We start from the raw sequence: 18,523 nt of genomic DNA, 5'->3' as shown, positions 1-18,523 counted from the left end.
ATTGATAATATGTTTTGGTATATCATATTTTTTATTTGCCTTATTTTGGTGCTAAACGCACTTTATAAAAATAAGATTGAATAAGAATGAGTATACTAACAACTATATGTATATCTTATAGTTGTATTTTTAAATTGTATATATATATACTTTTGTATTGTTCATAAGTTGTGTAAAATAAAATATAATATAAAAAATAATAAAATAAAAAATGTCCTTAAAATATAAAAGATTAATTAAGAAAATAATTGTATAAGTAAATAATAGTAAGCAAATTTTAACGTAAAGAAATTTATAAGAAACATAAATTATACACATATATACAGAATGCTTGGACGTTTGTATACATACATTATGTGGCCAAAATCTTTGAAAAAATATATTATATATAATAAAATAAACACAATACAAGTATACGTTATTAATTCTGTTCGCATACAAAACGATACGCGTATAATACCATAAATTAATTTATATCCCCATAAAATTTATTATACTCCCCTTGTATTATATATATAACATACATGTGTATGTATTTATATACAAATATAAAAACGTATTATCGAAGGACATGGTTTTAAAAAATAAATATATCCTTTTAATTTATTTTACACATAATTTTTATTTTAAACGTTTTGCCATTTCATTTATTTTTTTTCTCTCACACGTGTTGTAGTATTGCTACATATATCAACCCCATGGCTACATAATTTTAAAACAAATAATTCAACAATAATTTAAATACCGGTGTATGATATAATAGTAAAATATTATTCATATTGTTTACAAACTTTTTTCCTTCTTATTTTAATTCTTTATGTAATCGTCTAGAACAGTAAAAATCAAGAAATAACGTAAAGAAATAGGTAGAGGGGAAAAAAGAAAGAGAGACAAAGATTAATTGTATATATTATCAAAAGGAACAAAAAAACGTGTATTTTTTTTATTGTGTGCAAAATTTGGAAAGACCATTTATCAATTTGTTAGTTTTGCCATTATAAATATTTTAGTAAAATTCTGTTCGCTCGTTCGTTCGTTCGTTCGTTCTTTTTAACAAGCTATTATATACCATACAGCTATACTGTAATTTATATTATATCTCACATAATTTTTTATAAACTATTTTATGTATTCCTATTTATCTTTCTTTTAATTTGAAAAATATACAATTTTAAGTTATGTAACTGGTATTTCTTTTATTTCAAATGTTCTAATTACCGACCATAGGAATGGGGCACCTCATTTGATATATGCATATATAGAGAGCATATAATATTTTTTTTTTTTTTTTTTTTTTTTTTTTTGGAAATTTAGCTAGCTGTACTTAGTAATATTTATGTTATAGGGTTTTTTTTGAAAATAAAATATCTACAAAAATTTCTTTTATCAATTGTTTCGAAAAACCAAATGGCAATGATTGATTAATTAATTTTTTATGTAAAATGTTGCACATTTTGAAAAAAACGTTTTCAAGTGTGCCTGTAGAATTTCATATTAGTCAGAAATTTGCGAAAATTGAGAATGCAGCTCAGCTAGTTTCGTTAAAATTCCCTGGTAATATTATTTACGTAAATGAAGAAAATGCTGAGAAATATAATAAGGATATTTTAAAATACCTTAACAGTAATGTTCTAGGGTTTGATACAGAATTTATGATTAACTTTGATGAAAATTCTAATAATTATGAATATTTGTCAAAAAATCGAAAAAAAAAAACAATAGAAGAAATATCCAATATAATATTAAATAAAGAAACACATAAAAAAATACCCAATTTAATTTCCGATCAAGCATGTATAAAAAAAAGTAAAAACACAAACTCGAATAATAAACATGCTGAGACATCAAATGATAACACTGATTGCTGTGGCGATACTTTTATAGCTCCTAGTAAGAATGAACACACATTAAAGGGCAACTTAAGATCTATACAAACAGGTAGCTATATTGATAAGCCAAGAAAAATAATAGAAAATAAAAAACTATGCTTAATTCAATTATGCTCAAATGATATATGTTTTGTTTTTAATATTAATAATTTAAAAGGGGATATCCCTTTGTCTGTTAAAACTATTTTAGAAAATGATAAAATAATTAAAGTATGTCATGATATAAAAAATGATCAAGATATGTTTTTAAGCAAAAATATAGAAATTAATAATGTATTTGATTTATATAATTATTCTATTGATAATTATATATATCCACCTTCTTTACAAAATTTAGTAAAAAAATATTTAAAAAAACACCTAGATAAAGAATTTAGACTATCCAATTGGTTATCTAAAAATTTAAACGAAAATCAAATCATTTATGCAGCTAACGATTCATATGCTTCAAGAGAAGTTTACATAGCTTTAGAAAAACAAAATAAAATTGATCAATCCTCTTTTATTAATTTGAATAGTGAAAACTGTTATATTAACCATAATGAGGTTAATCAAATTTGTTCAGGTGAAAATCGAGAATATGAAAAATTGCCCTTAAAAAATAAGACTGTCCAAAATGACATAAATCACGAAATGGTAAACGATAAAAATAATACTATACTTAATAAATCACCACAAAATGAAAAAGCTAACCAATGCTTGCAATTGGAAAAAACATTTGATGATAAAACGGAAAACCCAAATAATAAACTTTGTGAAACACAAAAAGGATATGAATATATAGAAAAAGATAAATTATATATTATTAACAATTTAAAAAATAAAATAAAAGTTACATGTTCAAAAATTAATAATATTTCTTTTGTGGAAGAAATGCATTATTCAAATGGATCTTATAAAAATTTTTTAGGTTTAAAGAATATTGAAAATAATAGCTATTTAATTAAGTTACATTCTTGGAACTATGATCATGAAATAAAATGCTGCAATGAAATTTTAAGTTATATTCAAAATATGGCTATCATTTAAAATATTTTTTTTTGTGCATGTGTGTGTAATCAAGATAAATTTATTACTGGAAAAAAAGTTAATTATAAAAAAGTATCTATAGAGATACACACATATTTGTTTACATTCCTATATAATATGCATATACAATAAATTTGCTTATTTGTAATCACTGTTGTGTTGTAAATTTATTAATTTTTTAGTTTTTTTTCTTAACCCTTTTGTTTGAGTTTTTATAATTAACTCCTTTACTATAACATTTTTCATTTTAAATAAAAAGCTAACCAAAATAAAATTATAATCTATTTTTTTGAAAATTAAAAAAAAATATATACTTAAAAAGTTTTTGTTTCCAACAGGAAAATATAGCAACAGCTATTCATGTATATTTTAATGTAAAAAAACGGATAGGCAAAAATTAATTTATGCAGACATATTTTTTTAAACTAAAAGCAAAAGTGATTTTTACTTTTTGAGGGATAAGACACTGAATAATTCAAAATACAATCATATATAAAATTCGGAGTAACAAATAAAGGAAGTTTTTTTTTTTTTTTTTTTTGATTTTTATATGTTTCTTGTAAAGAAGTATAAAAATTAATTGCATTTGAATCTTCTGAATTATGTATAATAACATAATCTGCATCAATTGGATCTGATACTAAGATTCCTTCTCCTAATTTAATTAATGTTTTACACAAAAATAGGGGATCATAATAATTTGATTGTTTAATACTATCAATATTAAAAATATAAAAATATTGCTTATTAAATAACCGATCATGAGCTAGCTTTTGTCTTGTGTTAAAACTTTTATTATTGACTATAAACTCATTTTCTGCACATATGTTATTCCAAAATACATCACTATATTCTGGCCATTTATTATATTTTTTTAAAATAATATCAACAGCATTTTCTTTAAGCATATAAACATCACTAACTAAACTACACAAAATTTTTGGATCATATAAATCTAAATTTTTTTTATGATCATTGGGAACTATACAAAAACTAATTTTATTCCATTCGTTTATATCACTTGGTAAATCATATATTTCTATTCCTTTAGTTCCTGCTCCACTTTTTGTAATACACCCTTTTGGATCATATGTATAATTTGGAGGTTTAAATTTTTTTATTTTATTTAATTTATTATATATGATTTCTTTGTAATAATTATTTGCAGCACCAACTAATTTAATTGTATTTACTAACTCTCTACCTTCATAATAACTTGCGTCAACATTTGGTTGTAATTCATCAGAATAAGAAGAAGCACTATCTTCATAATATACCTTAAGTTTACACATTTTATCATTTGTCTTTTTTTTTTTACTTATAATTTCTTGTGATATATTACTTTTGGAATTATCATAATTTCTTTTTTTTATTATTTCTTTCTGTTCACCTGAACTGTTCATATTTATTTTTCCTAAATCACCATCAACTAGCTTTTGTTTTGAAAATTTAAAAAAATCATAGTATGAACATATTTTATAATCAAAAAATTTTATTACACTGGCATAAAAAGTTTTAAAAAATTTTTTTTTGACTAGCCAAATGTTTTGTTCTTTATCCCAATGAAATAAATTAGTTTCTTTTATTTTTTTAATAACTTCTTCATTATATGGTAATATTTTTATATTTAATGTATCACTTTTTACAACATTATTTATTATTATATGTTCTATTTTAAAAATATTTACATTTTTTATATATTTAATAAATTGTGTTTTATTTTTTTTAATAAAAGCTTCAAAGTTATATTCCTCTTTTTCTTCAGCTTTTTTATCATCATTTTGGCTAGTCATTTTTTTATTTATGTCTTCTTTTTTCTCAGGATTTTCATTGTTTCCATCATTTTTCAAATCGCTATTTTTTCCATTTTTATCACCATTGTCTATTTTCCCTTGCTCTAAATCAGTTGGCTTATTACCTCCATTATTGTTATGCACATTTTTTATACTCGAAAAGTGATGAAATAGTTTGCATAAATAATAAAGAACAAGATCACTAACTGTTCCTCCTAAAAATATTGTTAATTTTGATATTTCAAAAATATAAAATAAAGGTATATGCCATACTTTTTTTTCGTTGTCCCATTGAGCATTTCGACAATTAACTTTAAAATAAGAAGTGATAATTTTATTTTCATTCGTATATTTTAATTTTAATATTAAATATCCCTTCTTATCAGTTATTATATCATTAAAATATTTATTGTCATATATAATATAATTATATACATTACTAATATCAATGTTTGCCCATTTTTCTAAATTATTATTACTATTAAAATCATCTAATATATTATTTATATAAAAATCAAAATTATTTTTTTCCTTTTCATTTATATACATGTCTAAAAATATGTCTTCAACTTGAAACATGTTTTCCAAATCCAACAAGCTCTTACTTATTTTTTCTGTTTCAATTTTTTTAAAGTAATGCGTTCGGATGGATCCATCCTTTTCTTCACTTTGATAATACCTCTGAAGCATTGCATAAATAGGGGATATCTGTACTATATATACGGGTTATGGCAAATATGTATTAACATATATTTACTATACGATAAACTATCAAAGCTGTATTATTTTGTTTTTGTGTTATACACTTATTTCATTTTTTTTATATTTTTAGTCATCCCTTTCTTTCTCTTTTTTTGTATTTAGCTATTTTTATTTTTATATTTTTTTTTCAAATTGGTATTCGTCTGTTTTTGGAATAAATAGCCATGAAATAATTTTTATAAGATAGGTGTAAACATTACACCGCTTGTTTTTTCCAAATATTTTTTTAAATTATTATTTTTAAGAACAAATTTAAAATTTTGAAAAAGCTGTATATTTATTAAATCAAAATTTATTATTATGTTCTTATAATATGCTTTTTTTTTCTTTTCTTTAACCCCCCAAAAATGAATATTTAAAAAAAATGAAAACACTTTGGTAATGGCACATTTTTGTTCTGCTGCTACGTATGCATAAGCACATTGCACACTTACACATTTGCAAAAAATTCAAAAAATAAAAAGTATATTTTCCTGATATTCCAATAAAAAATTTTCATAAATGCTTTAAAAAATAATAATAATATATTACCCAAATTTATTTAGCTTCCTTAAAAATTGTGTATTATATAGGAAAGAGCATGAACAGTTAAGGAGGGTCAGCAAAAAAGAGGAAAATAAATGAAAGAAAAGGGAAAGAAAGAAAAGGATGGATAATTCCATCGAATGATTTGAACTATTTGTATATTCTTTTCGTTCAATTTTATTTTTCGCATTTCTTTTAAATTAAGAAAACAGTCAAAATGGCATGGAGAAAAAAACAAACAATAATATTTCAAATGAAATACACGATCTCATGCAAAATTAAAGAAAAAAAAATAAAAATAAAATAAAATAAAAATAAACCGTAAAATATTTTCATCGCCCACAATAATATTGGCTCTTTAAAAACTAGCCGAAAGATGGGGGTACAACATTTTTAATTTTATTATATGTAACACAAATTCAATGTTGCAAATTTGGGAGTATAATAAAAAGGCATCATGCATACTATATGCATAGTTTTGCATGTCTATGTCCCTTCATATTATATGCTATGACTTTATTTGAATTATATTTAGAATAAATTTATTATTTAATATTTTCTGTTTTAAGTATATTGTAACCTTGAGCAGTGATCACAATTTAAGTTTATTTCTGGTTCGAAAAAATAAAGAATAACTAACTTGGATAGCGTTAATATTTGTATATGTCTGTTTTCTCATCTGTGCTATAACCTTCGAAAGTAATCTGGTTATCGGCTTAAACAAAAATATACATAAACAATGAATACACTATTTTGTTCGCATTATTTGTCAGTTATATTTTTCCACTATCATTAAAACAAATCAACATATTAATAAAAACGCGATAGTGCGCTTTTATTTCTAAACATATATAACATTTAAATGGTTCGTGAAAAAAAAAAAAAATACAGGTTAAGTATTGTTCGCTTTGTGTATTGTTATATTTTAAATGAAACAGAGACATATGGATATATTTCTTCATCATTTTCATCGGAGCGTTTAAGATAATTTTTTCCGATCGAATCAGTAGTAGAAAATATATCATATAATTTTTTTCGAACTTTTTTTTCTTTGCTTTCGCCATTTATTCGAATACTAAAGGAAGCAAAATTAGGAGGTACACCAAATCTTAAAACTGATTCACAAAAAACACGTAAAATATTAATATGAATAAATGCAATAAATACATCTGAAAAAGCAGCTAAACACATTCTTCTTAAAAATGTTTCTTGTCTTATAACTTCAGTTTCAATTTTCGTTCTTGACTCCATAATATTATTATAATGTGATTCATCATATTTAAATGGTTTGACAATAAAATTTTTATTTTTTGCATTTTCAATAAAATTATTCACAAATTTTTTAAAAACAAAAGCTTTCCATAATGTATTTCCATCTTTATCAATTAAATCATTAAATTGTTTTGTTGATCTAGGTACAACATATTGTGAAAATTTTTCATAATTGCTAACCCAATCATTTATTGAATCTTTTGAAACATATGCAATAACTGTTGTAATATATTCTGTTTCCATAAAATCGGATTCATTAACAACTTGTGGTGTTAATATTTCATTTAAATTTTTATGTATAAAATTATTACTATCATGTTTTGATATATATAATTTCTTTTTCTCTTTTAAATCATTTAAAATATTAGATTTTATTTGAATTTCATCAGAAAGTTTTGTTATATTATTAATAATAACATCGACTGTGTCGACTAGTGATCTATTCCTAGGATACTTTGCATCATCCCAACTAAAACGCCTAATATATTGATCTATGTTTATATGCTGACGTTGATATATTATTTTTAATTCTATATTTTCATCATATTCTTTAGCTATCTTTTCAATTTTTTTTAAACACCCATAAGCATAACTATCATATTTTTGTAAATCGTCAGCACATTTTAATAAGTCATCAAATGTACAAAATTTTAAATTCGTTGGGACATCTAATATGTTTGTATCTATGCATACATGACTACCTAATAATCTGTTCTTTAAAATTGTGTATATATATTCTCTACTTGTGTTATCACTTGTCGAGCAAGCAATAAACAAGCACATTGGCACTTCATTCATTTTCTTTTAATAATATAATTCGTCATTTAGATTTTAAACAAGCTTAGCATGCATAGAGAGTTTTATTTTGTTATCTATATTGCTTTCTATACTTTTTCAAATATCCTAATATTACTTTTTTTCTCTTGTTCCCAATTTCCAAACAATTCAAAGGTCGCTTTTTTACGAATTTTTACAATATTTTTTTTTTTTTTTTTTTTCAACTATTTTTATAGTTATAACAAATAAGGTAGCTACGCACTGCTTTGTTAATTGATAATATGTTTTAAGTTATTATATAAAAAATAAAAAATTAATTCCAACATGCTTTTTCATAAAATAGTAAGCACTCATACAGTACTAGGCATAGATTGGCCACGCATAATGCTATTAAATATTATTAAATATTATTAAATATGCAAGCGTAATAAAAATAAAATAAATGCAATCAGGCATGTATAGTCATATCTCATAATCTATGCACAGCATAAATTATAGTAAGGAGAAAAAATAACAATTAAAAAATTTTAAATAAATTATAAAATAAAAATATAAGTAAAAAAATATATGCATATATTATAATGCCATATTATAAGTATGTGTAGTTTAAAATTATTGTATTTTTATTTACGTGTAAGCAATTATATAATACCGCATGTAATGTAAAGCAGCGTAAGTTATGTATTGCATACCCTAGAAATAACACGAGCTTCATTTTTGAAAACAATTGCCACACGTATTTTTAATAAACTATATTTAAATTCTTTTCAATATATTAACCTATTTTGAAATAAAAAAATGTTTTTTTAAATAGCAAAATTAATAAATAAAAAACATAATAAGGTTGAAAAATGATAAATAAATTCATAAGTAAAACAATAATATTTATATGCTACTTTTTTAATAGCATAGTTTCGAGAAAAATAAAAAATTATACTTTATAATAAATGGATATATAATGAACACATGCTTGGGTAGGCTCTTTTTGTAACTTCTCATAATTTCTATATGTTACATTATTTGTCATAAAAATTGGATTAGTAAAGATCGGAAGGGTATCAAATTAGACGAGTGTGCCTATCTGCAAAAGGACTATAAACAAAATGGCGGGCTCGTTGTGTAAATATGCACTGCTTACCTTTTCTTTCTGTTTATTTTGTTTATACAATTTATTGAAATGTACGATTGAATCATATTATCAAAAAGACTTGTAAAAGGTTAGCATTTCTTTATATGCATCAAAGGGAACATTTGTAGGGTTGTTACTTTTATCAAAAATAATACCGTCTTTAATAATTTTATCATTATTTTTCATATTATATTTTATAAAAAAATCAAATTGCTCAGGACTTATTTTATCACCAATGGATCCAACAAAACCTTTTAATTTCTCGAGGTTTATATTTTTTTTTTTTTCCATATCAAGGATATTAAAATGTTTTTGAAAAGTTTCATCAAAATCGATAACTTGAAATAATTTCCTTTTTAATAAAGTTAAAAAGATAGGTAATGTCATTTTATTAATTTTTTTAACACCCATTTCTTTTTCAAACCGTTTAATATCTTCTGCATCATATATTTGTTTTAATGTTCTTGCCATTTGTGGGAATAGACTTACATCTATCTCACCAGTCTTTCCTATGTCATAGTATTTAAATAACAATTCTGCTTCGAAAAAGTATTTCACTATCTTATTTCTAAAAAGGGCAAGAAAATGTACAAAATAAAGTATAATTATAAAGTATATTACAAAATGAATTATTCTTTGTGCTATGACATATGGCATATTGTATGAACGTGTTTTGGCTTTGTGCCTTTTTGAAAGTGTGCCATTACTTCATGACCATTCTTATATTTTCAAGTAAATACACATGTAAGGCAGTAGTAAGATGGTAACAAAATGAATACTGTACCTGGTGTGTTGCATCCTTTCTAATGTTACATCATTTTTGCTGTTCATATTGTTTATTATTTTATAAACTATTTTTTTTGTAACTTCATGTTCGTATGCTAGTTCCATTTTTTCTCAAAATGTATAAAATAAAAAAATTTTTAAAATAACTGTATTTCGTTATGTTCCCTTCTTTATTTGTCAAGTAGTATCATTGTGGCCATTTGCATAGGGATGTAACAAATAATAAAGTTAAAAAAAAAAAAAAAAAAAAAAAAAAAAAAAAGAAAATACATAAAACAGTAGTAAATTCGTAGTTTATATTTTTAATTACCAATTATATATCTTGTTATTTTCATTTTTTTTTATAAAAATTAAAAATAATGAAAAGGAAGAATGTGTATAATTTTCCTCATTTTACGCACACCTTTTTCAATACCCAAATATGTGTATACTTAAAAAAATTGTCGAAAAAAAATTAGAATTATTCGAAAAAGACATCAATATATATTTAAAAAAAAAATTGTAAATATTTATAAATAAGGAATATATAAAAAATTGATGTTCGTTATTTTTCTTTTTATTGTACTTTTATAATATATTTAAAAAAATAAAAATGGGATAGTAATAATGTTATACTAATTTAAATACAATATAAAATAGGAAGAAGAAAATAAAATAAAAATAAGCGAAGTAAAATAATTAAGAGATAAGTATACATTATGCATATTCATAATTTGGGGGTTTAATTTAGAAAAGTATCACAATAAAAAAAAAAAAAAAAACAGAAAAGAAAAGAAACGAAAGAAGACATAAACTTCCATGTACAACATGTTTATAATTATTTGATGCGAAGTAAATGTGTGCATTAGTGCGTCTTCAATTTTTGACCATACCCGAGTTCTTTGTTTAATTGTTTTTTTGCATAAAATTTGATAATTTCATCAATTATTATTACAGGGAAGGACCACAAGAATACTAAAAACCAATCGTGTAAATTAAGTGGCACAACCCCAAATATTCTAGCTAGTGGTGGGAAATATATGATCATACAGTGAAGAAGTAAAGATCCTATTGTTGCAAATACTAGGTACATATTTCGCCATGGTGGAAGCACAAATAATGAGTTATACTCACTAAGTGCATTAAGCGCATTGAACATTTCGATCAAGACTAGAACGGATAATGATAAGGTACTTGCCTAAAAAAAAGAAGTAAACAAACGTCAAATGAATAACTATATTGTTGCATGCATACAAAATTTATGATAAAAACGGAATGATTTTATTACCTTGACTTTGCCAGCAGAAAAATAAGAGCATAGATCCTCGGACATACCATATACTTTATTCACTTTAAAATTTTCCCACGTTTTACATTGATTGTAGTGAGAAAGTTGATAAAAATTTATTAGAGTGTGATTATCCATATCTGGATAAAACACAAACCAATATACAAAGATTGACACTGTAGCTATTCCAACATATGTACCTATAATTATGTATCTAAGCAATGTCAGCCCGTTTATTAAGTTGTCGTTCCTGTGTCTGGGTTTGCATTTCATCACGTCGTGCTCGGGGGGGTTGAATCCTGCGATGGTAAAGAAATGACAAAATAAGCGAAACAAAGTAAGAAATGGAAAAGGTGAGAAAATGGAAACATGTGAAGATTCACAAACTTACCGAGAGCAGTGGCAGGTAAACCATCAGTTACTAAGTTAACCCATAGTAACTGGACGGGAGCCAAACTATCGGGGATACCCAAAATAGCAGTAATGAAAATCGAAGCAACTTCTCCAATATTACTACTTATAAGATATCGTATAAAAGCTTTCATGTTGTTATATATACATCGTCCTTCTTTAATAGCTTCAACAATAGTATTAAAATTATCATCAGCTAAAACAATATCGGAAGCTTCCTTAGCAACTTGAGTTCCATTTATACCCATAGCAATACCTATATCAGCAGATTTAAGAGCAGGTGCATCATTTACACCATCACCTGTCATAGCAACAGTTTCTCCTAAATCTTTTAAAATTTTAACAATATTTTTTTTATGTTTTGGTTCAGTTCTACAGAATACTATTTGTTGATAATTTTTTAAAATATATTTTTGTTTTTCTAAAGGTAGTTCTTCAAATTCACGTCCATTAAAGCAACAACTATATTTATCAGTATCATCATTATTCAATATATGGATTTCTTTAGCAATAGCTTTTGCAGTATCAATATTATCACCAGTAATCATAAAAACACGAATGCCTGCTAAGTGACATAAACTAATAGCTTTTCCTACATTCTTCCTTGGGGGATCAATTATACCTAATCCTCCTATATATATTAAATCATATTCTAATTTATAATAATCTTCAGCATTTTTTATATTAATATCATTGGCTTTAACTTTTTTATATGCAAAACTTAAAGTTCTCAAAGCTCTTTTTCCCATATTTTTAATTTTATTTAAAATTTCATTTTTCATAGAATCAGTTAATGACCGTACATCATTTTTAGACATGTAATATTTACATCTATTAATAATATTTTCTGGTGCACCTTTACAATATAATATATATTCATTCTTATTATTTTCTACAATGACACTCATTAGTTTTCTTTCACGAGTAAATTCAATAATTCGCAATGTTGTACATTCGTTTCTCCATGCAGTTATACATTCACTTGGGAATGATGGTTCCGATTTTTTATCTGAAACTTTTGTTTTTTTTTCACTACTATATAAAGAATCACAATCGGTATCCAGGTCACTATTTTTTCTGCTTCCACTATTTAATTTTTCATATTCAGATGTCATTTTATTATTTTTTGCACTATTAGGAGTTATATTAAAATTATGAACGAAATGAAGTAAAGCTAATTCGGTACTATCTCCAAATGTTTTAATAATCTTATTATTCCTATTACATAAAATACTAGCTTCATTACAATTACATAAACACATATAAAAATGATAATCAAGATCGGAATAACTATATTTATTTATTTTATCATCAATAATTCTACTACCTCTACTTATAATTGTATTTACATTTGATTTCATATTCATTAACGGTGCTCTTTCATCATCTGAATCTTCTTCATCATGTATTATATTTTTACTTATTTGTCTTTTATAATTAGATTCATTATTTTCCTCTTCTTGTAATTTTTTAAAAAATGAATCTTCTTCACCATCTTGATTAGTATTAGTTTCATAAAAGAAATAGGTTTCTCCTCTTTGACATAGTTGATATTCTTTTAATGTATTTGATTCTCTAAATATATGAAAAACAGTAGCTGTCATTTGATTTGTTGTTAAGGTTCCGGTTTTATCAGAACATATAACAGTGGTACAACCTAATGTTTCAACACTTTGTAACTTTCTAACAATAGCATTTTTTTTGACCATTCGTCTGGTTCCTAAAGCTAAACATGTAGTAATAACTGCTGGTAATCCTTCAGGAATTGCAGCAACAGCTAATGCCACACTGATTTTGAAATAATATAAACATCCATATAAAAATGATTCATGTACTGGATCTGAAAAATGTTTAAAATTAATAATCCAAACGGTTACACAAATAATAAATATAATTTTTGATAATTGTTTTCCAAATGAATCTATTTTTATTTGTAATGGTGTATCTGTTTCTTCATTATTTGATTCTATAACTGCATGTTGTATATTACCTATTTCAGTTTTCATACCTATTTTAATTACAACAGCTATACATCTACCTGCTACAATAGCTGTAGAAGAAAATAATATATTTTTTTTTAATTGAATTTCACAATTTTTTAATGATTCATCTAATTTTTCTGCATATTTATCAACAGAGCATGATTCACCAGTTAACATACTTTGTTCTGCTTTAATACTTGTTGAAAATATTTTAATAATTCGAACATCTGCTGGTGTTTTATTACCAACACTTAATTCAATTATATCACCAACTGTTAAATATTTACTATCTATAACTTCCCATTTACCTTCTCTCAATACTTTTGCCTTTGTTGGCTGCAACTGTTTTAGTGCCTCTAACGATTTTTCTGCATTACATTCTTGCCATACTCCAACAGCTGCATTTAATATAAGTATCAATAATATAACAACGGGTTCTATAAAATCACATAAAGCTACTTCATTATCTTTCATATCTAGTAATGTTAGTGCAAAACTAACAAAAGCAGCTAAAAGCAATATCTTTACTAATAAGTCATCAAACTGATTCAATATCAATTCAAAAATTCCTTTTTTTTTTTCTACTTCCAATTCGTTGAACCCATATTGCATTATTCTCTTTCTTATTTCATTTTCGGATAAACCCCGATTTTCATCTACTTTTACTGCTCTCAAAACATCTTCTACATTATATACATGTGCATATTTCAAAATATCTTCCATTATATTTTCGCAGTATCAATTATTATTTTGTATGCTTATTTTATTGACAATATGGCAAAATACATCGAATGATATCTACTGGAAATGTCTCTCGATATATATATCTTTTTATTTGATAATTGTAATGTGATCTTAAATCAAAATTTATTTTTAAATCAAAGGGCTAACCTACTCATAAATTATATTTCTATTTATCTATATGCATATAGGCACATATACATATATGCATATACTCACGGGCATATGCTGCGACGAAAAGCAAACACTTCAATATAAACTTTTATCATAGATTAAAATAATTGTGACTCCAAATTTTGTATATTATTTTTTTAAAATATTATGAAAAAAATAAAAAACAAATATAATCACCTCTAATGTTTATTTAACACATAATACGCATAAATACATACATGTACATACGTGATGTGTTTCTCTTGTTTCTTTTGGGGGATCAATTATTTTGTAAATCCACAGAATTATTTTTATATAATTTTTTTTTAAGTTTGTTTTATCTTAATTAGCGTACTTTATTATACTATATGTACATACCTAAATCAATATATTTATAATCCTTTTCATGTGCATACTTATAATAATATATGTGTATATATTATATATAAATCCTAATTTTACTACGCATTTTTTGGCATTATGTAAAACAAAAAGAAAAGCACATTAAAAAAAAAAAGAAAAATAAATAAAAATAATAGAAATATAAAACAAGGGATAAAATATATATATATATTTTTATTTATTGAAACAGGAAAAAAAAATGTATACATAAATAAGCGTATCTATTTTACATACATAACAAATATGGTAAAAAATTTTATAAATTTTAAAGCTATTAAGTAATGAGCACTTATAATACCGTGTATGTATATATATATATGTACACTTATAAAAATAAATCACCATACATTTTATATATTTTTGTATCTTTTTAGCGATTTATTTTTTTATTTTTTATTGTTACGAGATCATGTTAAGCATAAATGAAATGATTAATAAATGAAAAAAATATATCATGAAAATTGCTATTATTTCTTAATTTTCAATTATTTTTAAAATAATATGTTATGTATGCATAAAAATATATTTTTTTTCTATTTGCATTGTAGAAAACTGACACAAAATAAAATATATATCTCAATTAAGAAAAAAAAATTAATTATTCCATACTAAATTATTATAAATTAAATAAAAAATGTGTATAAGAAAAAGCGTAAATACCATATAGTGTTTATAATATACAAAAGCAAATTAACAACAATATATATTATACTTTTTTAAATATGCTCATATTTCCATTCGCTTATTTTATAAATATCTTTAGCTAATTTATCTTTATGATATATTATTTCTTTCATAAGAATAATAAAATTAATGACAATGATATTTGGCAACTAACACATTTTTTTCTTTTATTTAGTATTACTATATTATGCGTGTAAAATTATTCATAAGCACATTTACTAAACACACATAATGATATAAAAGTAAATTTATACTAATAATTTTTTTAGATAAATATTTATGAACAGTCATAAAAAAAGTCTTATTAGGAAAAAAAAATTATTGCTTTGTAATGTTAATAATAAATATTACCCCCAATAAATATGCACATACATATGCGTAAGCATTGTGTTAAATTATTCATAAGATGATATGATAAGTATATCTCTTATTAATTTTGTTACCCTTTTTATATTACATTGGATATAATTATTTACTTTATGTGTGTGAGAAAAGGGGAAAAAATATTTTTTATAAAATACCCCTACATACAAAAATATTGTTTTGTATATATATAATATTATTCTGTCTTTAAATAAATAAATTTATGTAAAGAAATTGGATAAGCTAAATTATACCTCATTGTTATATAACCATTTCTATACCTTATGAGACTGAACAAGGTTATACAAACATTAGCATATTGATATGGCTATCCGAAAGTATAGAGGAGAAATATATACGCCCATTTATAAGTTTAATCCATAAAAACGTATAACACCAACTTACATATGCACATATTTTATCTATGCTCATTTATAATTATAAAAAATATGACAAATAAAAGAAAAAATTAGCATTATTTTTGATAACTTACGATTTCAACCTGTTCATTTTGGAATAATAAAATTAAAATTTATGAATTATCCCATTTAATTATTAACAGTTCATGTAAAAAATATACAGTAATATTTTACAAATTGGGGTGGGGGCAATAATAAGAAATAATATATTATTTGGGAAATTTATATTTTTCATTTAACTTTTTTCTAAAGTTGTTCAAAGTTCACTTGTTTTATTATTCTTATTTACCGTGCTATCATTTTCTACGTTTGTAAATTTTTTAATTTTTTTCTTTTATTATATTTTTTATATGTTATTTCCTAATATGTAACAATATTTGGCTAGTAAAAAATAAAAAAAATAAAAATAGCATCACGAGAATGGCAAACGTCAATACTTGTAGCAATATATAATTGGATATAATATTTATTTTATAGTAAATCAGGAATATATAGACATTTTTTTTTATAAAATAAAAGTATCTTTATACTTTTTCCCCTTTTTTGGGCACAATAAAATGTAATCGTTGTAATTAAAAAACGAGTGGAAAAAAAACAACGACAAAAAAAATATAAAAAAACGGATTGCTTAAAAATTAATGAAACAGGGTTTCTATAAAATATATAACGGGTTATTTTTTGAAAAACATATTTTAATTTTACTTTAAATAAAATAATAATAATAATGAATAGTGAAAATTTATCTACTTTATTACTTGAAGGGATTAACTTAATATTTGATAAATGGTATTATATAAAAAAAGCAATTTAATATATGTAAATATTCTATGTATTTGGCAAAAACCTGCATTTGTCATCTACAAGGATTATTGCTATACCTTCCATCATGCATATCTACAATTTATATTTATTTACATACGATTGAATAAATAAAAAAAATATAAAATTTCGTTTTCCATTGATATAGGACAGTGCTCCGTTTAGCTGTGACAAATAATTGGGGTGGAACATCCTCAGAGGAAAAGAAAAAAAAGTTAATTGAATATGTCCATAATTATGTTTTATCAAGTAAGCACACAAAAAATGTTAACGTGTATGCATATACCGAATTAGCCGCTAAAATGCATTCCCATTTCTTATTACTTAGATAATCAAAATATATATATGCATTTTTTTATTTTTTTCATATACTATTCTCAAGACACGGGACCCAAAGATAAACTTTGTGACTACTTAAGAGATGAAATTAATACGCTTTTTAATGTGGATCTTGATGATGATAGTGATGTAAGATAAACAAACAAACGAATAAATAATAGAAATATAAGCAAAACTATGAAAAATATTAATTTATTAACAATTATACGCTTTATTTTTTTTCCAATTTGTAGATCGAAGTTTCTGATTTAATATTAGATTTGTACAAAGATTTAAAAAACAATAATTTAGAAATGATTGAAAAAATTAGAAATATACAAGAATCCGATTTAAACTCTTGTAGAGAACATAATTTAATACAAGAAGCGGATATAGATGAAGAAGATGATTCAGCTAGCGAATATTCAGATGAGGACGATTCCAATCAAGCATATTCGGATTCATATGAATCAGAAGACATTCAATAAATAAAGCTCATTGAAAAACCTAAATATTTCCTATACATATGTGTATGCAGAATAAGTCAAATATATACACATATTTTTTTTCCTGTGATAAAAATTACTTTTGTCTATTAAACATATCACTAGCAACAAGAATAATGAACATTTGTTATATCAAATTATTTTGTACCATTTTGAAATATTCAGTAAAAGGGGAAAAAAACATGTACAAATCATACATAACGGATAAAATAATCTGAACTGTTCATGTTTTTTTTTATAATTTATATACTTCTTATTGCAAATAGCTATATTTATCATATTTTTTTTAAAGGGAAATTCTAGCTATATGAAAAAATCGCTAATATATATTTTTTTTACAAATGATTTATTTCATCTTTGGTTAAAAAAAAATAAAAATGACCAAACGAGTTGTGAATATTTCTAAGATTATAAGAAAATTTTGAGTATCAACATATAAGCATAAACATATTTAGCAATTGTTTCTTTTTTCTTTTCTTCTATTTTTTGTTTGAAA

General features: G+C 23.7%; 6 protein-coding genes across 6 annotated transcripts; 2 read left to right on the top strand and 4 right to left on the bottom strand.

The window, feature by feature from the left end:
* Positions 1-1,442: 1,442 nt before the first annotated feature.
* PCHAS_0205800 (3'-5' exonuclease, putative) lies at positions 1,443-2,918 on the top strand (the record flags this gene model as incomplete). Its single annotated transcript, XM_016798714.1, has 1 exon — positions 1,443-2,918. One exon carries the CDS (start codon positions 1,443-1,445, stop codon positions 2,916-2,918), a length of 1,476 nt encoding a protein of 491 aa, XP_016653080.1.
* A 425-nt stretch (positions 2,919-3,343) lies between these two features.
* On the bottom strand, positions 3,344-5,401 carry PCHAS_0205700 (conserved protein, unknown function; the record flags this gene model as incomplete). The annotated part of the gene is made up of 1 exon (XM_734477.2): positions 3,344-5,401. The coding sequence occupies one exon, from the start codon at positions 5,399-5,401 to the stop codon at positions 3,344-3,346; it is 2,058 nt and encodes a 685-aa protein (XP_739570.2).
* Positions 5,402-6,916: 1,515 nt separating this feature from the next.
* PCHAS_0205600 (V-type proton ATPase subunit C, putative) lies at positions 6,917-8,068 on the bottom strand (the record flags this gene model as incomplete). Its single annotated transcript, XM_736344.1, has 1 exon — positions 6,917-8,068. The coding sequence occupies one exon, from the start codon at positions 8,066-8,068 to the stop codon at positions 6,917-6,919; it is 1,152 nt and encodes a 383-aa protein (XP_741437.1).
* A 1,177-nt stretch (positions 8,069-9,245) lies between these two features.
* On the bottom strand, positions 9,246-10,067 carry PCHAS_0205500 (EF hand domain-containing protein, putative; the record flags this gene model as incomplete). Its single annotated transcript, XM_016798696.1, has 2 exons — positions 9,246-9,744; positions 9,961-10,067. 2 exons carry the CDS (start codon positions 10,065-10,067, stop codon positions 9,246-9,248), a joined length of 606 nt encoding a protein of 201 aa, XP_016653079.1.
* Positions 10,068-10,806: 739 nt separating this feature from the next.
* Positions 10,807-14,345, bottom strand: PCHAS_0205400 (calcium-transporting ATPase, putative; the record flags this gene model as incomplete). The annotated part of the gene is made up of 3 exons (XM_016798688.1): positions 10,807-11,139; positions 11,230-11,528; positions 11,621-14,345. 3 exons carry the CDS (start codon positions 14,343-14,345, stop codon positions 10,807-10,809), a joined length of 3,357 nt encoding a protein of 1,118 aa, XP_016653078.1.
* A 2,763-nt stretch (positions 14,346-17,108) lies between these two features.
* PCHAS_0205300 (pre-rRNA-processing protein TSR2, putative) lies at positions 17,109-18,009 on the top strand (the record flags this gene model as incomplete). Its single annotated transcript, XM_016798681.1, has 4 exons — positions 17,109-17,170; positions 17,352-17,452; positions 17,586-17,671; positions 17,776-18,009. 4 exons carry the CDS (start codon positions 17,109-17,111, stop codon positions 18,007-18,009), a joined length of 483 nt encoding a protein of 160 aa, XP_016653077.1.
* Between the last annotated feature and the right edge of the window lie 514 nt (positions 18,010-18,523).

This window comes from Plasmodium chabaudi, assembly GCF_900002335.3.
Source record: "Plasmodium chabaudi chabaudi strain AS genome assembly, chromosome: 2".
Classification (NCBI taxonomy): Eukaryota; Apicomplexa; class Aconoidasida; order Haemosporida; family Plasmodiidae; genus Plasmodium; species Plasmodium chabaudi.
This window is presented reverse-complemented; position numbering and strand designations above follow the sequence as displayed.